General features: G+C 43.2%; 1 protein-coding gene across 1 annotated transcript in view; it reads left to right on the top strand.

Moving 5' to 3' along the window:
* Positions 1 to 24,836, top strand: part of LOC309551208 (interferon-induced, double-stranded RNA-activated protein kinase-like) — a 311,038-nt gene that overhangs the window by 130,198 nt on the left and 156,004 nt on the right. Inside the window, exons 12-13 of the mRNA XM_082251706.1 lie at positions 15,832 to 15,967; positions 24,670 to 24,725. Of these exons, the coding sequence (XP_082107832.1) occupies positions 15,832 to 15,967; positions 24,670 to 24,725 (192 nt within the window). The remainder of the gene's footprint in view (positions 1 to 15,831; positions 15,968 to 24,669; positions 24,726 to 24,836) is intronic.

Here is a 24,836-nt window from a genome sequence, read left to right on the forward strand (position 1 = left end):
GCTAAAAATCACTGATTGGTGCCATTACTAGTAAAAGATAAATAAATAAAAATGACATAAATCTTTCCCCTGGTTTGTAGAGGCAATAGCTTTTGCGCAAACCAATCAATATACACTTATTGGGATTTTTTTTGCTAAAAATATGTAGCAGAATACATATTGTCCTAAAATGATGAAAAAAATATATTTTTACATTTTTTTTATTGGTAAGGTTATATAGCAGAAAGTAAAAAATATATATTTTTCTGTCGCTCATTGACAGACGAAGTCCTCGTTGATTAATAACAACTCGGGTTATACTGCCCTCTACAGGAGTAGGACTAGACAGGAAAGAAAACGTTCTGGCCACACCCTAGGGGCAGTCCCAGAGGGTATATCCTCTCACTTCCTGCTACAGCAAATCAGTTTTTTTTTTGTCTAGTTAGGAGTAAGGACCTAGATGCCTTGCTAGGATCTTCGGTCCTGGCAGGATTTTTTTCTTAGAAAGATTTTTTAGACAGCTCTTTTCTCCAGTTTCCTGTGAGATCTTCAAGCAAGTAAGCTGGAACTGGGCGACGGGCTGGATGTTGAGATCCAGTGGTCACCCCAGTTCAGCCTACGAGCGCGTGCAGGCCATAGCTCCGCGCTGGGTCGGCCGCGACATAGTCCCACTGGACAGGGACTGACCCTGCGAGTTAAATGTCTCGCCTGGACGCCAATGGCCAACAGAGTCACGGCATCCATATTGGTCGACAGCCCCCCCACCCCGGTGGAGAGGGGTTCTGTCAGGAGTTGGCGCCTGCCTGTTTCCGGTATGGTGAGTAGTATGTTCCCCCTCTCCCCCTGTCGGGTTTGTGGTGGACGCGGGCCCCTCTCTGGGATGGTAGGATGGATCTCCCCTCTATCCTATAATAAGTCACAGATCCCCCAATTTGAGTGTGATTTTTGTGAAAGATAACCAGGAGGCTTGGTTTGGGAGCTGACGATCTAAAGTCATTGTAAGTCTGTAAGGATGACTGAAGTCAGTGGCAGCACTAAAAGGGGCGTTACTATTGAAGTAAGAGGTATCCTACCTGTCAGAGGTACACAGGCTGATGCCTATGCCTGAGTACTGCAGTCCAGATCGCCATTCCTCCAGCTTCCACGGGCTGCACAGCACTGTTTTGTGGCATCTCCCGACGACCCACGGACTGCATGCGGCCCGCCAGGGTCCTGGACCGTCGGCCAGGCTTATCACCATCCAGGGTGAAGTTTGTGGGGCCAATGCACTCCCGCAGGCCGCTAGGCCGAATACAGCATCCCGCAGGCCGCTGCTAGCCGCCGCTATCCTAACAGGCCGCCGCCATTGTCTTGCAGATCACACGAGGCCGCCATATTGGCGTAGCCTCGTGTCTCCAGCATGGGGGCGGCCATGTTTGAGGTGACCAAACACCTCGTGGAGCCAGGGGGAGGCGCCGGAAGGCGTGTTAAGGGGCGGAGCCGCTTCCTTTACCCAGGAAAAAGGACCAAAGACTTCCTGTCTGTAACAGGACAGCACTGAGCAGGCTGATAGAAAACTTCTGTGCATCAGGGATGAGCCTTGGGGTCTCTCTCTCTCTGTGGGGTCCAAAAAGGCAGGTAACACTGAGGGGCGCTGTTGCGCTGGGGGATTACAAAAAGAAAAAAAAGAGTTTTTTACTTTGTCATTTTTTTTTTTTTTTTGTCGCTGGCAAATGTCTTGTATAATCATTGACCCTGCCGCATATGTATCCCCACCTGATCCCCTCAAGGTGGCCGCAGGACCCTCCAGTACCCCACTTGTTTTAATGCATTTTCGGCAATTTTGGAGTCTTTGGTATCCCGGGTGGAGGTGGCCTTTCAGGGACGGGGGTCAAGAAGCGACCCCCGCCTACCCCTATTTTTTATCTGATACTTCAGATATGGTTTCGGAGCTGGTCAATGCAGCTGCAGGTCCCTCTTATGGGGCTGTTGTCTCAGGTAATGTCTCCTCAGCAGTGAGGAGAACGTTTCTGCCTCCGCCATAGCACAAGAGTGGTGGATGCACTAGTTGTGTCCGTCCGGGAAACCTTTAGTCTTGAGGTTACACCGGCAGAGGTAGCTGAGACTGAGATTCCTTTTTGGTACTTGTTAGCCTACCAAAAAGGGCGAAGGATTTTCCTTTACCCAAATGGGGTCGTTTTGAAACGAACCCCTGCTATTTCCAAACGCATGGCTAGGCTGGGGTGGGGGGATGGCTTCACCGGTTTCCGGATCCATGGCTTGCCAGAACCCCGGACTAAGGGGTTCGCAAGGTCATACGGTCAGGATACAGGATCGAGTTTTCGATCACTTCCACCGGTGCAATTCTTCCCTTCTAACATTGAACGGTTTCAGGGGGTTCTATTCGAACCTGTTCACAATGCCCAGGAAAGAGGGCAAGGTGCGTCCAATTTCTGGACTTGGGGAAAGATGGAGTCCATCCGAACAGTGGTGGCCTCCCTGCATCAGGGGGATTTCCTGGCGTCCATAGACATTTAGGATGCCTATCTTTATATCCCCATCATCGCAGGACATCAGCGTTTTCTTCGCTTTCCCAAAGATCATCCCTGGTTCCCACCAGGAGACTGAACTATCTGGGCCAAATGTTGGATACATCCTGGGCAAGAGAGTTTCTCCTTGCGGAGAAACTCCAGAAGGTTCAGTCAACGATTCGGATGTTGCTGTCCGTCAATTGGCTGGGACTGATGGTGGCCTTCTTAGAGGCAGTACCGTATACCCAGTCTCATACCCGAATTCTCCTGAAGGAGATTCTTTTCTAATGGAATCAGAATTCCGATTCCCCGGACAATCGGATCCGGTTGAGCGAGCGGACCAGGGAGTCTCCGATGCTCAACCAGGGGAAGTCATTCCTTCCGATAGTATCCAGGTTACCAATAAGGGTATCGGAACTGAGAGCGATCAGATTTTGTCTGATTTACTGGACCGAGCAGCTCTAGAGCAGCCCGATTCGGATCCAATCGCACAATGCCACGGTCGTGACTTATGTCAAGAAAGGGGCACTTAGAGTGTCCTGGTGGCCATCGAAACGACTAACATCTTTCGTTGGACGGAACGGTTTGTTCCGGATCTCCCCGCAGTGTTCACTCCGGGGGTGGGAAATCGGCAGGCAGATTATTTCAGCCGTCAGATTCTGAATCAAGGGGTATGGCCTCTTCATCCAGAGATTTTTCACTAGCTGTCCCTTCATTGGGGCACCCCGGATGTGGATCTGTTGGCACCTTGGCTCAACAGGAAGGTGCGGAGGTTTGTAGCTTGCTCCCGCGATCCTCTAGCGGACGCAGCAGAAACGCTGATCGCCCTGTGGGGGCAGTATCAGCTACGGCATGCCTTCCATCCTCTCAAGTTACTGCAGGAACTACTTCGCAGGATAGAGATGGAGGGAATTCCAGTTATTCTGGAAATTCCGGACTGACCTCGTCGAGCCTGGTACGCCGACTTGGTGAGGCTAGTCGGGGACGCTCCTTGGAGACTTCTCTCAGGGAGGATTTGCGGTTTCAGGGACCGATCTTCCATCTTGCTTTACAATCGCTGGCTGAATGGCCTGGCCATTGAGACCCAGGTACTGAAGGACAAGGGAGTGTCAGCTTCAGTTATTCCTACCTCTAGTTAAAGTTAGGAAAGCGACTTCCAGCACATGGAAGTCTTATATTGCGTGGTGGGAATCTCTTGGATTTCCCCCACATACCTATTCGGTGACCCGAATCTTGGTCTGTCTGCAACAAGGGGTTGAGCAGAAACTGTCCTTGAGCACTATCAAGGGTCAGGTTTCAGCGTTAGCAATCTTCTTTCAGAAACCTTTGGCTAATCATTCCTTGGTGCGGAATTTCATCTAGGGGGTGCGACATCTGGCTCCGCCAGTGCGTGCACCCTTACCGCCTGGGATCTTAATTTAGTGTGGTCGGTTCTTCAGAAACTTCTCTTTGAAGATATTAGGGAGATTCCCTTGCTTACATTATCCCAGAAGGTGGCCTTCTTGGTGGCCATTACTTCTGCACGCAGGGTGTCAGAACTGGCCGCATTATCTTGTCGTTCCCCATATCTGGTGGTTCATAGGGATAAGGTGGTTCTTCTTCCGAATCCATCCTTCCTTCCTAAAGTGGTTTTCAGAGTTTTCATCTGAATAAAAATATTGTGTTACCTTCCCCGTGTCCTAAGACTAGCCATCCTTGGGAGTTTGCATTACACTCCTTGGATGGGGTTCAGACAATCAGGGTACACTTGACTACTACGAACTTGTGTCGTAAGACGGACTCACTTTTTGTGATCACGGATAGCCCTAGAAGGGGGTTGCCTGTGTCTGCCGCGACCATATCTAGATGGACCAGTCAGACGGTGGTACAGGCTTATTCTATTAAGGGTCGGAATCCTCCGTTCCCTGTTAAGGCGCACTCTACTCGGGCGCCTAGTGTTTCTTGGGTCTTCCGCCATCAGGCGTCAGCGATCCAGGTTTTCAAGGCGATGACTTGATCGTCGGTTCATACCTTTACATCATTTTATAAAGTTGATGTGATGGCATCGTCAGATGCCTCTTTTGGCCGCAAGGTTCTGCAGGCCGCAATCTGAGGAGACTGTTGGTCTACCTCAAGGGTTTGTTGGGTTTTCACTTAGGTCTCATCTTTTTGCTCGATGAGTCCTTGATGCTTCTGGTTGGCTCCGGTTGGGCCTTCTGGATTTTGATTTCTGTTATCCCACCCCTCATTTGTGGTACTGCTTTGGGACGTCCCGAGTTGTTATTAATCAACGAGGACTACGTCTGTCAATGAGCGACAGAGAAAAATGGATTTTTGTAAAATCTTACCGTAAAATCCTTTTCTCTTAAGCTCATTGACAGACATAGTACCCGCCCCTCTGTTTTTGAGTTGGGTTGGGTTAAACACTGCTTTGTGACATAACTGATTTGCTGTAGCAGGAAGTGAGAGGATATACCCTCTGGGACTGCCCCTAGGGTTTGGCCAGAACGTTTTCTTTCCTGTCTAGTCCTACTCCTGTAGAGGGCAGTATAACCCGAGTTGTTATTAATCAACGAGGACTACGTCTGTCAATGAGCTTAAGAGAAAAGGATTTTACGGTAAGATTTTACAAAAATCCATTTATATATTTTTTTTTTCAGAATTGTCGCTCTTTTTTTGTTAATAGCGCAAAAAATAAAAAATCACAGAGGTGATCAAATACAACCAGAGGAAAGCTCTATTTGAGGGAAAAAAAGGACATCAATTTCATTTCTGTACAGTGTCGCATGACCACACAATTGTCAGTTAAAATAAAGCAGTGCCGTATCGCAAAAAATGGCCTGTTCATTAAGGGGTAAAACCTTCCGGTCCAGAAGTGTTTAAAAGTCAGGTCAAACAAGTATGGTTCATTTATAGGTGGGGGCAGGACTGTCATCTATGCCTGCCTACTACATGTTACCTAGCGCATTGACTTTTCAGTTCCTAATTGGGTAGTCCTTCTACGGCAGGGGTGCTCAGCCTGTGGCCCGCAGGCCATTTGCAGCCCTTGGAACCCTCTGATGTGGCCCTCGACCTCAAACCAGGGAAGCGCATGCCTTGGTCGGCATCCTGTTGATTGCAATCTGGGCTTTGTGACCTGCTATCCCAGGGCATCAGAGTCCAATGAGCCGGCAGTGGAGGAAGCATTCGGCTTTGGAGGAAGCAGTAGCTACAGTGCATTGCAAAAGTATTCGGCCCCCTTGAACTTTTTGACCTTTTGCCACATTTCAGGCTTCAAACATAAAGATATAAAACTAAATTTTTTTGAAGAATCAACAAGTGTGACACAATCATGAAGTGGAACGAAATTTATTGGATATTTCAAACTTTGTTAACAAATAAAAAAACTGAAAAATTGGGCGTGCAAAATTATTCAGCCCCTTTACTTTCAGTGCAGCAAACTCTCTCCAGAAGTTCAGTGAGGATCTCTGAATGATCCATGTTGACCTAAATGACTAATGATGATAAATAGAATCCACCTGTGTGTAATCAAGTCTCCGTATAAATGTACCTGCACTGTGATAGTCTCAGAGGTCCGTTTAAAGCGCAGAGAGCATCATGAAGAACAAGGAACACATCAGGCAGGTCCGAGATACTGTTGTGGAGAAGTTTAAAGCCGGATTTGGATACAAAAAGATTTCCCAAGCTTTAAACATCCCAAGGAGCACTGTGCAAGCGATAATATTGAAATGGAAGGAGTATCAGACCACTGCAAATCTACGAAGACCTGGCCGTCCCTCTAAACTTTCAGCTCATACAAGGAGAAGACTGATCAGAGATGCAGCCAAGAGGCCCATGATCACTCTGGATGAACTGCAGAGATCTACAGCTGAGGTGGGAGACTCTGTCCATAGGACAACAATCAGTCGTATACTGCACAAATCTGGCCTTTATGGAAGAGTGGCAAGAAGAAAGCCATTTCTTAAAGATATCCATAAAAAGTGTTGTTTAAAGTTTGCCACAAACCACCTGGGAGACACACCAAACATGTGGAAGAAGGTGCTCTGGTCAGATGAAACCAAAATCAAACTTTTTGGCAACAATGCAAAACGTTATGTTTGGCGTTAAAAGCAACACAGCTCATCACCCTGAACACACCATCCCCACTGTCAAACAAGGTGGTGGCAGCATCATGGTTTGGGCCTGCTTTTCTTCAGCAGGGACAGGGAAGATGGTTAAAATTGATGGGAAGATGGATGGAGCCAAATACAGGACCATTCTGGAAGAAAGCCTGATGGAGTCTGCAAAAGACCTGAAACTGGGACGGAGATTTTTCTTCCAACAAGACAATGATCCAAAACATAAAGCAAAATCTACAATGGAATGGTTCACAAATAAACATATCCAGGTGTTAGAATGGCCAAGTTAAAGTCCAGACCTGAATCCAATCGAGAATCTGTGGAAAGAACTGAAAACTGCTGTTCACAAACGCTCTCCATCCAACCTCACTGAGCTCGAGCTGTTTTGCAAGAAGGAATGGGCAAAAATTTCAGTCTCTCGATGTGCAAAACTGATAGAGACATACCCCAAGCGACTTACAGCTGTAATCGCAGCAAAAGGTGGCGCTACAAAGTATTAACTTAAGGGGGCTGAATAATTTTGCACACCCAGTTTTCAGTTTTTTATTTGTTAAAGTTTGAAATATCCAATAAATTTCGTTTCACTTCATGATTGTGTCCCACTTGTTGTTGATTCTTCACAAAAAATTACAGTTTTAAATCTTTTATGTTTGAAGCCTGAAATGTGGCAAAAGGTCGAAAAGTTCAAGGGGGTTGAATACTTTTGCAATGCACTGTACATAGGCTGATGCTTCCTCTGTAGCGATTGCTTCTGTCCCAGGCACAGTGCTCTTTGTCTGAGACCTTCCAAGTACTCTTCGTCTGAGACCTTTATAGCAGCCTGGAGAGCGATGCCAGAAGAAGCTGGAAGAAGAAAAGAAAGACTTAAATACTGGCCACTTTCACCCCCTTCCTGCACAGGCCAGTTTTCAGCTTTCAGCTCTGTCGCACTTTGAATTTGAACTTTGAACAATTGTGCGGTCATGCAACACTGTACCTATATGACATTTTTATAATTTTTTCCCCACAAATAGAACTTTCTTTTTATGATATTTAATTAAAAAAGACAAAAAAAAAGAACATTTTTTCTTAGTTTCTGTTATAAAATGTTGCAAATAAATTTTCTCCTTCACTGATGTGCGCTGATGAGGAGGCACTGATGGGCACTAATAGATGACACCAGTGGGCACTGAAGGTGGCACTGATGGACACTGATAGGCAGCAATGATGGGTACTGATAGGTGGCACTGACGAGGAGGCACTGATAGGCGGTACTGTTGGGCTGCACTGATGGGCACTGATTCACACTGTTGTGGCTGCACTGATAATCAGGACACTGATAATCAGTGCCTTGATTATAAGTGTAAAAGTCTCCTGTTACCATTGCTGGTTACCGTCTCTTTACTGGAAAGTGTGTTTACATGTGATTGGCCCGTTACCCCGATCTGTGATCAGCTTTGTCCAAAGGACACAGCGATTGCAGAGTGCACTGGCTGTGCACCCCTGGGGGTGCACAGGGGGGCGTGGTTCTGAGAGGACCTCCATGCCAGAACTAGACGATCAGCTGTAGCCATCTTTTAGCTATAGCGCAGTTAGCTATTCTAATGGGCATATTGGCACCTATAAAAAGGTTAACAACTATTAGGCTGTATTTATACTGATCCGCATGTGCAGTGCAGCACTGAGCCTTAGACTTCTATTATATCCTGTGGGTTTGGTGCACTTTCTGAAATTCAATGTTCCCCTAAGGCAGTGCTGTTTTCAGTGACAATGAAGGGGGCTTTAAAGCCCAGTCCTTGGTCATCAAACCCATCCTCAGGCAGGGTGGTCGTAAGTGCCTGTATGATGACAAGTTGTTCCCTCTGACTAGAAGTTTTTACCATTCCAAGAGACCCACTGCCGCTCAACCTGGATGTCCTCAGTTTGCTGTGCAGATGGATGGTGGTCGTAGTTGGCTCTTGATTGCCATAAACAGTGCTTAGGTTTCATAGTGTGGTACACATTTGTGGAATGGTAAATACTCTTTATTGGTCACTATCAAAAGTCACATGTACAGTGCCTTGAAAAAGTATTCATACCCTTGAAATGTTCTACATTTTGTCATGTTACAACCAAAAACGTAAATGTTTTTTATTGGGATTTTATGTGATAGACCAACACAAAGTGGTACATAATTGTGACGTGGAAGGAAAATGATAAATGGTTTTCAAAATGTTTTTCAAATAAATATGCGAAAGGTGTGGCATGCATTTGTAGTCAGTCCCTCCTAAGTCAATACTATGTAGAACCACCTTTCGGTGCAATTACAGCTGCAAGTCTTTTTGGGGGTGTCTCTACCAGCTTTGCCCATCTAGAGAGTGACATTTGTCAGATTGGATGGAGAGTGTCTGTGAACAGCAATTTTCAAGTCTTGCCACAGATTCTCAATTAGATTTAGGTCTGGACTTTGACTGGGCCATTCTAACACATGAATATGCTTTGATCTAAACCATTCCTCTGGCTGTATGTTTAGGGTCGTTGTCCTGCTGGAAGGTGAACCTCCCAGTCTCAAGTCTTTTCCAGACTCTAACAGGTTTTCTTCTAAGATTGCCCTGTATTTGGCTCCATCCATCTTCCCATCAACTCTGACCAGCTTCCATATCCCTGCTGAAGAAAAGAATCCCCACAGCATGATGCTGCCACCACCATGTTTCACGGTGGGGATGGTGTGTTCAGGGTGATGTGCAGTGTTAGTTTTCGGTCACACATAGCGTTACATTTTTTGGCCAAAAAGTTCAATTTTGGTCTCATCTATCTGACCAGAGAACCTTGTTCCAGATGTTTGCTGTGTCCCCCACATGGCTTCTCATAATCTGCAAACGGGGCCTCTTAAGGCTTTCTTCTTGCCACTCTTCCATAAATGCCAGATTTGTGGAGTGCACAACTAATAGTTGTCCTGTGGACACATTTTCCCACCTGAGCTGTGGATCTCTGCAGCTCCTTTGGAGTTACCATGGGCCTCTTGGCTGCTTCTCTGATTAATGCTCACCTTGCTTGGCCTATCAGTTTAGGTGGACGGCCATGTCTTGGTGGGTTTGCAGTTGTGCCATTCTCTTTCCATTTTCGGATGATGGATTAAACAGTGGTCCGTGAGATGTTCAAAGCTTGGGATATTTTTTTGTAACCCAACCCTGCTTTAAACTTCTCCACAGCTTTATCCCTGACCTGTCTGGTGTGTTTCTTGACCCTCATGATGCTGTTTGTTCACTAACGTTCTCTAACAAACCTCTGAGGGTTTTACATAACAGCTGTATTTATACTGAGATTAAATTACACACAGGTGGACTCTATTTAATAAATAGGGGACTTCTGAAGGTAATTGGTTCCACTAGATTTTAGTTAGGGATATCAGAGTAAAGGGGGCTGAATACAAATGCACTTCACACTTTTCAGATATTTATTTGTAAAAAATTTAGAAAACCATTTATCATTCTCCTTCCACTTCACAATTATGTGTCACTTTGTGTTGAATCCCAATAAAATACATTTACGTTTTTGGTTGTAACATGACAAAATGTGAAAAATGTCAAGGGGTATGAATACTTTTTCAAGGCACTGTATATCCTAACGCTAAGCACTATTCCAGGAACAATCTATGTTTAGTCTAGCCTTTCTCCTCTCCTAGGAGGCCGAGGCTCCGGTGAGTTCTCTCTGCTAGTTTGGTCCACTCTACATTCCAGGACTCGATTCTTTTGTCAGAATGGAAAACTTCAAGAGTGAATGGAAGGGTGTGCAAGGGTACCTTTCTGAAGGACACACAGCCGTGGTCCTTTTTTTAATCCCTTCATCCCCTACAGGAGTCCGGTCTCCCAGGCTAGTGTGGTGAGGGCCAGGGTGGTCGATTGTGCACACAGATGGTAAAGCCCAATAGTTGGGACCTATGGGTGCCTTCTAAGGTAAAACTCTGTTACTTTTAGTGTTTCAGACATCACCCTCCAGAACATTTCTTCATCCTGACCAGCTTTGCACATTCCGCTCAGTTGGTGGATGTCCTCTCTGATTAGATCAACATTATACGACTGCAATGGGGAATAATTCGAAGTCCTCCCTCCCTCCCCTACAGGCTTTTATTTTCCTCTGTGTCTTGTGCAAAGAAGACCGGTGTTGAATTTTTAAAGAAACTGATTTTTCGGTGGGAAATTGACATTTTCAGTTCGCGTGTCTTCCTTTCAGGGCTCTCCACCTCACTGATGACCTTTATGGAAGTCCTCATCTCTGTGTAGCTGTGAGGAAACGAGGGTGCTTCAAATCCATCATTGGATGGTATTCCTCTGTTGGCTCAGAGTCCAGATGACCTACTAGTTCTCAGGCCAGCCTGAGAAGTTTTGGCTGGATAGGAGGTGTCAAGACAGTTGGAGACCTGGCTAGTCATTGTTATTGAGGCTCAGTTCAATGCTGAAGTGAATACTTTTTTCCTCCTCCTTTAAATGGGCCAAGCAGTTCTCAGCTTTCCAATGCCGGGGTCTCCTGGAAATGATGTCTTGCATCCCTATGCTACCCTGGGCACACTGGATTCTCTGGATGTTCTAAAGGATTTCCTTTTTGCAACGCAGATGTGCTTCTCCCCAGATGCACTATCTGGTAGATTCATTATCTGGGACCATTGTCACGACTGATGCCAGTACTTGGTTCCCAATTAATGGGTCTTTAATTGGAAGATCTTGCCAATATCACTCAAGTATGGGGCCACCCTTGGCTGAGTCTGTTTGCATCACCATCTATTCACAAGGTAGCTCTCTTCCTACCCTCACCTGTTGGTGGAGGAAGTGGACACCCTCACTCACCCAAGGAATAGTCACCTAGTGAGTGGTGCCTTTCCTCTAATGCTTTTGGTTATAAAGTTCTAGGGGAGTTTGTTGTCTAAGGGTCTCCCTGCAATAGCAAGAATGCAGATTGGCATTGTGGGCCTAGTGTTTACCCTAGCCATGGAACCTAGTCAGGACCAAGTACTTCAACTACGAGTCCCACACCTGTCCCATGATGGACTGGAAATTGAGGTGAAGGTTTGGAGGACTTGGGCTGTCTTCTAGAAGTGCTTAAATCCTGGCAAGGTTCCACAAAGGACATTAAAAAAATGCTATTTACTCTGAAGTCTGGAGCAGATTCACAGCCGGAGCAGAATTTTGATCCCCACAACCCTGAGGTTGCTGAGTTGCTATGCTATAATTGCTTCACATGGGTCTGGATTTGGGGATCAGCTGAGTTTTGTAAGAGCTCAAAATCAACCATTTCAGCTTCCACCAGAAAAAACGGGCATGTGAGCTGCCAGGGGAATGCTTCATGAATTAGATCCTGAGACTTTGCCCTGAGGAGGAACAACATTCTCCAGTAGGTTTTTATTCCAGTCCTGGATTCTCTTGCCAGGACTCAGTTTGCATCATCAGAAAGCAGTCCTTGGTGGGACATTACCCGAGAGTTATACTGTAGATCTTCAAGCACTTCGAGCTGCAGAGTCCTATATCTTATTCCTGGACAAGTTGCTTATGTCCCTCGAGCACCTTGGTTCCCAAGGAATCTTTTCATCTTGCAAACAAAGTAGTGGTTCCATCCCTTCCGGCAGATACAGTACCGAACCTACATTGGATGTATCAAGTGTCTAAAATACCTACCTTCAAGCGGCTTCCTAGTTAAAATCCTCCGGAAAGGCTGTTAGTGTTTCAATCAGGCATATTCGGGGAGGAACCTACAGCAAAACCTTGTCATCTTGGAGAGTCAAAGTCATCCAGAAAACCTACAGTGCGGCCAGGCAAAAGCCTCCAGAAGTGATAGAGGCTTATTCATCTAGTTTATCTTTAAATTCAGGTATTTGCCTATGGAGACATCTGCAAAGCAGCGGGCTGGTTGGCGCAGTGCACCTGCCTTTAGGCACTACAGGGAAGATCCAGGGGCTCATACATCGATGGACTTCAATGAATTGACGGTCCAGGCTTCCATGTCCATTGTAATAAAGTTTGATTATTCTGAACATTTTATCCCTTCCTGTTTAGCTCATGATTTATCATATGTTTGCTGGCATGTTGGCATCAGGAAAATTGTATTAAATAGTTACCCTGATTTTCCTTTCCTGATGCCAATCCATAGCAGCATACAAACCCTCCCTTTTTTTGATCTACGGGTGGATATAGGGGCAGAGCTTTATCATATGTATGCTGCCATGGATCGGCATCCGGAAAGGTAAATTATGGAATTTGATACAATTTTCCATTTTTTTTTTTTTTTTAGTGCTTCTGCCACCAGGGAACGAATCCCTCCTTCCCTACCTGAGCCTATTCTTCCAAAAGTTCTTTGGCCTTTTACAGCATCTAGCATCTTCATACAAATTACAGGTCCTGTTTTTCTGCTGATCCATACCTAAAAGAAAAGTTCGGAATTAAAAAAAAAACATTTAGGGCCCTTGCACACTGGGCTTAAAAGAAACCTGCTTCTACAGAATTCTTGCATTTCTTTTCTCCTGCCTGTAGATGCAGCTCATTGTTATTCTATGTGTCCATGTACATTAGGACATTTAGAGGCATATTTTAAGCTCAGCGTTTAGAGGGGAAAAAAAACCCCTTCTGGATCGCGTTTTATGAAAGGAGCGTTTAGTCAGAAAACAACGATTAATGCTCCTAAACGTGCATTTGGGAGCATTTGCGTTTTTATTATTATTTTATTTTTATTTCAGGTACTTATATAGCGCTGTCAATTTACGCAGTGCTTTACATATACATTCACATCAGTCCATGCCCTCAAGGAGCGTACAATCTAAGGTCCCTAACTCACATTCATACATACACATAGTAAGGTCAATTTTATACAGGATCCAATTAACCTACCAGCATGTCATTGTCTGGAGTGTGGGAGGAAACCGGAGTACCCGGAGGAAACCCACACAGGCACAGGGAGAACATGCAAACTCCAGGCAGGTAGTGTCGTGGTTGGGATTCGAACCAGCGACCCTCTTGCTGCTAGGTGAGAGTGCTAACCACTACACTGTTTTCAAGTGTACAATGAAAAATGAGCAGAGGGAAATGTTTGGGGAAATAAAATGCTTGTAAAAGGAAATGCCCATAAACTTTCCTAAAATCTTGTGTGATATGAGTTACGATTAGCATTTTTTCTGCTGCTGTTTCTGCCAGAGGTTCTGGCATTTTTTCTGCTCCTAGTGTGCATAGACCCTTATTTTCAAGGTAGATGCAGCACCGATCCTACTGTTTATAAAACTTTTATTGTATTTTCCTGCCTCCTATAACTTTCTGTGTGAGTTTCCAAACCACACCTTTTCCCGCTCACTTCTGGTTGCTTGGAATGGGCAGTGCATGTTAATTGAGGTTTGTGCACACTACACATCCCCTAGTTCATAGTCCGTAATCCATTCTATTACATTTTTACATACAGTGGGACCATGGAGATAGAACGTAGCCAACTTTTAATAGTTCCAACTTCTAGCAGATCACAGCAGCAAAAAAAAAAAGGAATCTGGAGATTGGAGAAGGAAGAGAGGAATAGAAGGTACTTTTTTTAAAACAAGAGTTAAGTGTCACTTTAAGGTTGAGGTTGATATTATGGGAAAGTTGACACACTTAATTTCCTCCTTATACTCAATGACACTTGACACCCTACCTACTCTACCTAACAACTTCCTTCTTACACTCAAAAATGGTCATCAGTTTGTGGATTAGAGTTGGATGTGCTTGGCTGAAGTCCAAATATAGAAGACCTGTTCAACTAATATATTGGTGGAATTTCCCAACTTTAAAGTCATGACAAGGTGGTACCTGGTTCACTATAAAATTGCCCATGACATACCAGGCTACTCTACTGTTTTTAAAGCTGTGGCCAAGTAGGAACTTTCCTTCACGTATGGTGGACCTGTCCTGTAGAGCACGAGTTCTGGAAAGATATCTTTCAAATGGTCTCTTAGCTAGTAGACTACCCTGTTCCCTTTTTAGTCCAAAACGTCTTTGTGCATCTCAAACCCCCTGGCCATTTTCAAACGTGGTTTTTAAACTGATTCTCAATGTCTTAATGGCAGCAAAACAAACAATCGCCAAAGTCTGGAAATCGTCTAATGTCTCTCTGGAGGAGACCAAATCTAGGAACAATTTGATCATGTACCTGATAAGATAGAAGCCAGACTTAGGCTGGCCATACACAGTGCAAATTTCTTTCTTGCAACCACGGGTTGCAGGAAAGAATTTGCACGATTTCCCTCTCAACACAGAAACAGAACAGCCCCCCCCCCACCCCCTCCCCCGGGAGAAGACAATGCCTATTGCTAGCGGCAATTGATGAATCGATCAATGTGGTACATTTAGCCTGCCCATTAACGTTTCAAATCTTGGCTGGTTCTTGCTGAACCGGCCGAAATTCAAACCTTGTATGGCCAGGTTTAATGACAAAATGGACAGATTCTTTTCTCTCTTGCATCCATAGACCATATTAATTTTTGCCTGTGGGATTCAATTAGTATTTCTTTACCTTTTAGGATAGGGCAGGCCCAATGGCAATCCGGCTTCTCCCCTCACCTCCTATTCTAAATGTCCTTCTTTCCGCTGCAGTTTTTCCCTTGTTCTCTTCCTGATCTTCAAGCATTTTTGCTTATCCATCAAATACTTATCCTTCCCAACCTCTTTACCTATCCTCACTCTTGGGTTTCCCCTTACCCACTGATCTACCATAGTAACACGCTGTTAAGTTGATGTCCTTATGTCATTCATTGTTTTTGGCTTTCAATGCTCTGTAATGCAAAATCAAAACCTTTACTTTCTATGTACATTTACCAGTGTAATTCAATAAAAATAATGAACAAGGAAGGCATTTTATAGTTTGTGTATAGGAGACAAGGAATATTAAAGCACTTTACATGTATGTGGGGATAGTCAAGCAGAATTATGACCATAGAATATTTTAGGGGAAATGGTTTCCTTGAAAATGTGCTAATCATAGTAGGAAAACCTTTCAAAGGATATTGATTTTGTGAAAATACAAAATTATGTAAAACACTGGATAACAATGCAGTTCTCCGTTTTAAATGTTGTATTCCTCAGATTCCTGGACTGCATCTGAACATCTGAACAATAGCTCTTTGCACGATTAAAATAAAAAGCTGTTGTTCCTATTTTAGGCTAACTATACTGTAGGTCCTGTAGTGTAGTGTATGAGCCTACAATTAAATTTGTTCTTTCTTGTCTGTATTTTGAGGCAACAAGTTATAGTTTCATTGTTCTCAACAACTTAATTTGCAGATTTAGTTGCAGAGCAGAAATCAATGGCAAAGCCTATCCTGAAAGTAAATCACATTCAACAAAAAAGCTAGCTAAAAAGGAGGCTGCATTTCTTGCATGGATGGAACTCAATAAGGAGTTTTCTAAGGATCATCCGGTAGGTTTTAAAGTGTTTTTGTGTAAAAACAGAAATGTGTAAAGTCTGTATGAGTGTGTTAATATTTTTGATAGTCCACCTGTGTGATGAGGGTGTCCAGGCACCTATGGGGATCTATAATAACATGAAAACTCTTAAATTGTTATAATAGCACAAACTTTTCTTTCAGGGACTTTTTTGTTTCATGTGATAGGCAAATGTATACTAATCCGCTACTTAACTTGGGTTTCCTGGTGATGGAATCTTCTCATTGCTCAGAGTCCAGCACAAAACATCCGTTTCCTTTTGAAGTCTCAAGAAAAAGTTTTGCTGTTTTGTTCCTTGAGCACATGGCCTGTTCAAAGTCCCATTCTCCTCCCCATATTTCCTGCTATATCATATCCAGTAGCCTAATTTCCTGTGCTGAGCTCATGAACCAGTCCAATGGGTTAATTTGCATATCAATAGGTGGGGCCTTATCTTTCAAACACAACAGATGTAATTAAAATCTAACCATTCACATATCTAAGCTATAAAAACACCAACATATTCATAGCAACACATTCCTCCTTTTTTTTTAGCATAAGTGAAAAACTGGAAACTTAGCATTTCTCAGCAGCTTTTATAACCTTCGTCCAGGAAAGGGCGAAATAAATCCCCCATATTGTAAATGGGAAAAAAATTCCCTTTCGACCCCTGTATGTTCATGGGCGATCAGACTTTTTTCTCTGGACAAGCTGCCACATTACTGTCAGCAGGGCTAGCAACGTCCTTGGCAGTTTGTGTAACATAGATTGATGAAAAGGTACAGATAAATGTCACCTGTCCTCCAAACCATAAGGAAATGCTCAGATGAAAGTCCACTCCAATTCACCTGCCATCAGGAAATCATCTGCATCTTCCTCAGGCTCTTATCTTCTCTTATATTTTCCCTTACTCCATCTTGCTTGGTCATCTGCTTTGCCTGCTCCACCTCTTGCACGTTCAGTACCCTAAAAGAGTAAAGGATGAATTATATATTCCTTCCAACTGTGCCAAAAGATATGTTCCTTCCAAATGTGCTTGCAAAATGATTGTAGAGTGCCCACTGTTGCTGTCACGGGGCTTACCTTTGTTGGAGTCTGTAACGCAGAGATGTACACTCACCCTTGCAGATACCCACATGCCAAGGTGACCAGGTAAGAAAGCCACCTGGGCTGTGAATTTGTGCACGAGGGCTTGGCAGGGAAGGTGCTCCAATAAGCAGGACCGGCAGGAATACAATGGGAAGGGAAGTCCAGGAATAACTGTAGTCACTGGATGACACGAGTCCGGTTAAGGATCGCAGGAACAACAAGGAGCGAAGGTAAGGATGGAAGCCGGGGTCAGTCTGGAACACACGCTTAGGAAACAGGAACACAGGAACAAGTCTGTCAAACAGGAACAAAGATCAGTAACAGAGGAACAAGGATCAGCAATGAACTGACACTGCTCTAACCGAGAGACAGTGTTTTATAGCTTGCCTAATTGAGCAATTAGCTTCAGGTGGACAGTGAGAGACAGGAGTATACTCAGGTGAAGTCCAGCCCCCTAGTGCTGCAGGCAATACCAGATTAACAAGAGTGGATCCATATGAGCTGAAGTTTGGCTCAGAGGTAGGATAACAGGACAGAATGTCAAAGTACACAGGTTCAAATCCCATGTCAGGTACTCAACAGCGGCCACGCCTGGCCGCCTGTAATACATGGCGAGAACCCTGACAGTTGCCTTTTAACACTTTCATGGAAAGGCATAGATTTCAAGCAGAAAGAATAAATCTGCATCTCTCTCTGTGCTGTCCTGGAAACACTGGCCTGCTGTTGTCCATTCTTCACAGCATGGCACTCTATAGCAATGTGTCACAGTCTATGTCTATGACAACAACAGAAACACCTAATGTGACTGAATCTACAATTCCCAGCCACTTGCTTCTACCTCTTAAGCAAAGCTGGTGTAGGAATCCCATCTACAGTATTTCCTCTCCAGGGAACCCCAACTTAAGTAAGTCAGTCCACATTTGTCTCCTGTAGACCATAAGCCTTGCCTTCCTTTTATCGACTCAACTCAGCCATCTCTATTTGAGCTGATCAGATTTCCAGCTTCCTGCCTATGGGAAATAACAGTGGCACATGTCCTACTTCTGCTTAAAGGCTTGGGGGCTTTGTCCTTTCTTAGGGCATCATTAGACTTGATCATGAGGGCTGCACACCACTAATTCAAATCTTCAGCTTGGTCTGCTGGGTTTGAACATAATACAAAACCACTTCATGTTTGACTTTAAATGGTCCACTTTCTAAATCTTTTGCCTAGTTTGCAGTGTCTTCCAAGCACTTGATCGCCACTGCAAGCTGCTCTTTCAGCAAGTCTCTTTCTACCTCTGCCTTTTTCCTCTTTTCAGATTCAGTATGTAGAGAATTCAGGAACCAAACTCAGCTACTGCCCACATTTCTCCCTTACTGAACCCAAAACGTTTAAGACTAATATCTGTTTTGGCAATTTTCTACCCCCTCACTTATTGTCTTAATGATCAATCTTTTAAGTGATTACAACCTTTTGTCTATATAGGAATCTAGCCAATGCTGTTTTCCGGCTATTACCAATAAAATCAATAACGAATAATAACTGCTAAAAAAACAAAGATCTAATTTAATTTTACAGAAAATAAACTTTCAATTAATCAATTATCAATATTCAAATATAACATAGATGATAAAATCCTAAAAGCAGTGATGTTACAAATACAGTATTGCCAATGGACATAGAAAGTTACAGTGAAAGTTACATAGAACAATAGAGATACATTACACAGAAAAACCTTACCTTCCCATCGTGTCCAGCGTTTAAGAGAGTTTGTCTTGCTTTTTTTATACCCCCCTTTCCCCACTCCCACCCATCCAGGTAGAGACACCCCCTTCCATGTATCAACTGGTGGGAAAGCGGGTATTCTTAGCCTCTGACAGAGTCTTAATACAGGTCCTCTTTAACACACCAGCAGCCATTTATGGTCAAGTATTTCCTGTTCCATTCCCAACTCCTACCTCCTTTGATGTGACATTCCACAGAGTCCTTAAATTATGATACCAAATGGCCAGAGAAGAATAAATAGAAAAAAAACACACCCTTAACTTAGGAATGTTGATCAGGTTTTGGGTCATCCTTACAGCCCACCCCCCCTCCAAGTGATTCCCTCCAGACTGCATTGTCTTTAAACAACGTTGGATTGTTTATAGATCCCATCTTTATACCAACCAGCATCGTGGAAACAGACCTTCAAAAGATAGAAACAATACAACAGATTCTCCCAGTTCAGATACAATACAACAAAGCTGTTTTATGATGTCAGCTGTTCTCAGAATGTCCAGGCAGTGATCTGAAACTTTAGAGTCATCAAAAGTCCATTATAATGTTCATTTCAGGTAAAAATGATTGTAGACTTCAATATCTCCATTACATATCTGAGGAAAAATCCAAAACTCCATCACCCCAACCTCTGTTCAAAGGAGAAACATTCCTATCAAGCTCCTTTGCAACAGACATCCACTGACTGTTTCTGGCCCAGGAAAGCAATGTGCAGCCTTACTTTTACTAAACAGGGTACCCAGTACAAGCAACAGAACACACCAAAGAACACAGGTCTACTTCAGTTGAACTTTAGCGCAAATCCCAGATAAGCCCCTACTTGTTTTGCTCACGTCTTTTAAGGTTACTTTGCAGTATAAGCCAAGGAAGCGATTAAAACTCTGTAGTGTATTAATGTGCTTTACTAAATAGTAAGGCTACTCATACAACTGCAGAAAACATAATTCATTGCATACCAAATATAACAAAATATGCATACAACATACACATGCCCAAACTATCTATCCTTCCCAAAAAATAAGTTTGGACCATGTATGGATAGGCATAAGTATACTAATCAGCTACTTTACTTGGGTTTCCTAGTGATGGAATCTTCTCATGGCTCCTTGCTCAGAGTCCAGCACAAAACATCTGTTTCTTTCGAAATCTCAAAACAACTCTCCTCCTCTGTCTCCAGAACAACTGTGTCCTTTGTTCGTTACCATATAGTTGTTTGAGTCCTCCTTCCCTCCCCTTGCTACTTAATTTCCTGTAGTTAGCTTCAGAAGCATCCCAACAGGTTTGTTAGCATATCAATAGGGGAAGGCCTAGCTTCTAAAAACCACACCTGTAACTAAAATCTAACCATTCACATATCTAAGCTACAGGTAGGTCATATAAATTTGGACACAGGCACAATTTTCATACTTTTGACTCTGTATGCCCCCAGAATAAAATTAAAACAAAATAATCCAAATTACTTTGACGTGCAGACTTTCAGCTTTATTTCAAGGGGTTGAACATAAATATCAAGTACAAATTTTAGGAACTGCAACCATTTTTATACACAGTTCCCCCATTTTCAGAGGCTCAAATGTAGTTGGACAAATGAATATAATCATAAATAAAATGTTAATTTTTTTAATTTTGCTGAGAATCCTTTACTGGCCATGACTGCCTGAAGTCTGGAATCCATTGACATTACCAAAGCCTGGGTTCCTACTTTCTGATGCTTCGCCGGGCTCTAACTGCAGCTGTCTTCAGTTGTTCTTTGTTTGTGGTTCTTTTTGCTTTTAGTTTTGGCTTTAACAAGTGAAATGCATGTTCAATTGGGTTGAGATCAGGTGATTGACTCACTAATTGCAGAATATTCCACTTCTTTTCCTTCAAAAGCTCTTGGGTTGCTGGTGTGTTTTGGATCAATTGCCATCTGTACTTTGAACTGCGTCCAATCAGCTTTGCTGCATTTGGCTGAATCTGGGCTCACAGTATATCTTTATACACTGCAGAATTCTGTCTTCTGTCACATCATCAATAAACACCAATGGCCCAGTGCCACTGGAAGCCATACATGCCCATGCCATCACACTCCCTCCACCATGTTGTACAGATGACGTTGTGTGCTTTGGATCATAAGCTGTTCCAAGCCTTCTCCACACTTTTTCCTTCCCCTCCTTCTGGTACCAATTAATCTTAGTTTCATCTGTCCAAAGAATGATTTTCCAGAACTGGTCTGACTTTTTTAGATTTTTTTTTTTTGGCAAAGTTTAATCTGGCTTTCCTATTCCTCTTTAGGCTTATGAATGGTTTGAACCTAGTGGTGAACCCTCTGTATTTGCTCTTGTGAAGTCTTCTCTTGCTTGTAGGCTTTGATAATGATACGCCCACCTCCTGGAGAGTGTCCTTCACTTGTCTAGATGTTGTGAATGTTTTTTTCTTTACCATAGAGAAGATCCTGCGATCATCGACCACTGTTCTCTTCCGTAGACTTCCAGGCCTTTTTATGTTACTGAGCTCACCAGTGTGTTCTTTCCTCAGAATGTACCAAACTGTTGATTTGGCCACTACTAATGTTGCTGCTATCTCTCCGATGGATTTGTTTCATTTTTGAAGCCTTACAATGGCCTGTTTCACTTGCATGAACAGCTCCTTTGAACGCATGATGTAGGTTCACAGCAATAGATTCCAAATGCAAATACTGCACTTAGAATCAACTCCAGACCCTTTACCTGCTTATTGATGAAGAAATAACCAAGAAGTAGCCCACACCTGGCAATGAAACGGCTTTTGATTCAATTATCCAATTACTTTTGGTCCTTTGAAAAAAGGGGGGTGGCTATTCTTAAGAGCTGTAATTCCTAAACCCTTTGGATATACATACCCTCAAATTAAACCTGAGAGTGTGCACTTCCAGCTCATATTCATTATCTAACTATAGCTTGAGTATGTTTTGGTAAATACCTAAAAAAAAAAGAAAATTGTGCCTGTGTCCACATATATATGGACTTAATGTAATTGTATAAAAAAAATCATCAACATAGCCATATAAACACAGGGACACACACCTATCCATACAAAGCTGCAACAGCAGTGCTGGGAGGGGGGAAACAGGGTTAGTTAAGCAGCTTGAGAGAACAACTTGAGTTTTAATTTAAAGTTTAATTTACTGCATTTTAGGTATATACAGTATAAATAATTGAATTTCCATAGCCTGGCCACATGTTTACGTTAAGGGGACATTTTTGTAGTCTTTTGCAGTGCATTGTGTTGTGCGTCAGCGTGTCTTGGCCGACAACACACATCAACAGAAGCACATAATCCAAATCCAATCCTGAAGGGCATCTTTGCTTTCTCATTGGCAGATTCTGCCTCCAATCCTGAATTTAGATGAGCAAGCATGCCCTACCAGCGAGATTCTACATTCATAGTACATATTAATATTTGCCCTATATCCTGGCCACAGTTCACACACTGCACTTTCCATTATCCATGTTAGCAGAGAAAGAGAAGAGCACTTCTGTTACCTGTCGGGTACGGAAGGTTTCTTCCACCCAATCAGCTTACATACTAAGTAAAATTCTTCCATCTCCCTCCTTCTTCATGTCAGTGCTGCACTCCCCAGCTTGCTTTTGCAAAAGAACACCTCTTGTTTTCTGTCAATAAAAAAATAAAATAAATCTAATGGAAGGAAAATTTTTCTTTTAACCACCTTTGTACAACCATGCATTTAAAATGTGGTGGACTGTTATTTACCCAGTGCGGTTTATAAATGGCACCACCAGCTGCCTGTTTTGCTTGGTAATTCTGTTGAACCAATCTATCCTTGGACCGCTTCGATTACAGACACTGTGTACAGAGCTGATCTGAGCAGCTCTGTACCTTCAGATCATTGTGATTGATTATAGAGATATCTTGCTGAAAGCCCCTTGGCTTTACATACCTGAGCCTCCCCTGTGACTCGCACTCCCACTGCTTGGTCCATGCAGTCTGTTGCTGTTACTCCACTTACACTCAAGCTGTTGGGCTTTACCACTACTACTACTACAGAAACATTACAACTGTCGCTCCTTGCTGCTACCACTACAGGGATGATTCTTGAAGCTAGTGCTACCCTAAGGACACCTCACCTGTCGTTGTTTGCCAAAGCTACTACTTCTTGTACACTCTCACCTGTTGCTCCTTGCCACAGGTACTGCCCCTGGTATGCGCCACCTGTCAACTACATTTTGCAAATGCTGCACCTGTTATTCCCCGTCTGCCAATTCTGCTCCTTAAAGCCATTGCAGCCAAGAACATCCATGCTTCTCTCTCCTTTTACTATTTGCTGTAGCCCCTGGTACATTCTGTCTACCAACTCTGTTCCTCCAAGTGTCGCAGCCAGGCACATCTGTGCATCTCTATTACAGGCTGTCCACCGGCTACCACTATTCCCTCACTGGTCACCTGACTCACCAACCTCCTCTGTTTCCTCACTAGTCAACTGGCTCATTCCACTGGCCCATCTTGCTGGTGGTCCTATTGCATCTTCCTAGTAGTTCTGCTAGTATTTGGGGAAGCTACCAAAACCCCCGTGAGGCCCTCCCCTTAGACTACACTCCCTGGCAAACCCAGTTGTAGTCAGAGTAGGGTCCACTTCACTTCATTCTCATTCGGTTTGTGATACTATTGTTTGTGTTGCTTGAGTGTAAGCTTTTTGTGAAGATGTACGCACATATACAGGTGAACATACATTAAAGAAGAAACTTTGACGCATTTTGGGAGAACCTACTTTTAAGCATTTTATGTGAAATGTATCAAGATTTCCTCTTTGGCGTCTGTTCATCTGAACATGTCTGCACATTCAAAATAAAGGCCTGGTTTTACTGTCCAACAGCTGTCTGTTTAACCAGCAGAAGAGGGCGGTGTGGTGTACAATTCAGCATGTCAAACGGCTCCCATTTTTTTTTTTTCAAACAAACCTTATTTGAAGTGCACAAGTGACACTTCATGTCACTGTACAGTAGTATGCACTGCTGCACAATGACATGCAGTCCTGTCCAGTGCGCTGCAATAAAATGCAGCCTGTCTGCATGTTATCGCAGATCTGCAGTGCAACTCTGTTCTGTGTTGCAGTGTGCGAGAATGGGACACATAGTAAGCAATTGTTTTCTGTTTGTCCTAGCGGTGACTGGTGTTTTTACAGTGTGAAAAAACACTGGTCATCGCACGAGTGTGAATTGGCCCTATGCACACTGGGCTTAATGCTGCTTTTAAAAGGCATTTGGCGTTTTTATTTTTTTTCAGCCTGTAAAAACACTTTTATGTTAGTCTGTGTCCATGTACACATACAGTAGGTGTTTACCAGCATATTAGAAAAAAAAGAGTGTTTACAGACTGAAAAAAAAAAAAAACTATCACCAGCGCATTTAGGAGAGAATCTTTAAAGAGGGAAAAAAAGCTAGACGCCCATAAACACATGTAAACGCACCTAAACACTAGGCGCATTTAGTTGTGTTTAAGCATTAATGTATTCCAAAGGCCAGAATAAATTATTATTCTGGCCAATGGAATTCATTAACTCCCAAATGCTTGACGCACCTTATTGCGTGTGTAATACGTAGCTTCGTGTACGTTTTCTAAGCAGCTTTTCTCCTGCTAGGAGCTTGGAGAAAAGCAAAAATTCAGTGTATACTGTATAAACTCTTCTTGTCAAGAAAGCCAAACAAAAGAATATAAGGGTGTCATTTTGCTAAAATTTTGTTAAATGTAACACCAGATGTACTGAATATACTGCTAAAATATTAATTATGATACTGCCCACTGCACATTTGTTGAATTCATTACTACCAAATTTCAGCCAAATAATATACTGCTGATGTTAATTTCAGGAAATCCCAAGTGGTTTCAAACCTGGGTCGCTGGGTGCAAGATCTTCTGATTTGAGGTATTCTTCTGTTGTATTATATTTTTTGTTTTTCTATCTTTGTATTTTAAATGAACTTAAATTATTTAAAGTATAAGATAACTAAGCACAGGTAAAGCCTTTTATTAAATA

The sequence above is a fragment of the Pelophylax lessonae genome (genome assembly GCF_965119305.1).
Source record: "Pelophylax lessonae genome assembly, chromosome: 3".
Classification (NCBI taxonomy): domain Eukaryota; kingdom Metazoa; phylum Chordata; class Amphibia; order Anura; family Ranidae; genus Pelophylax; species Pelophylax lessonae.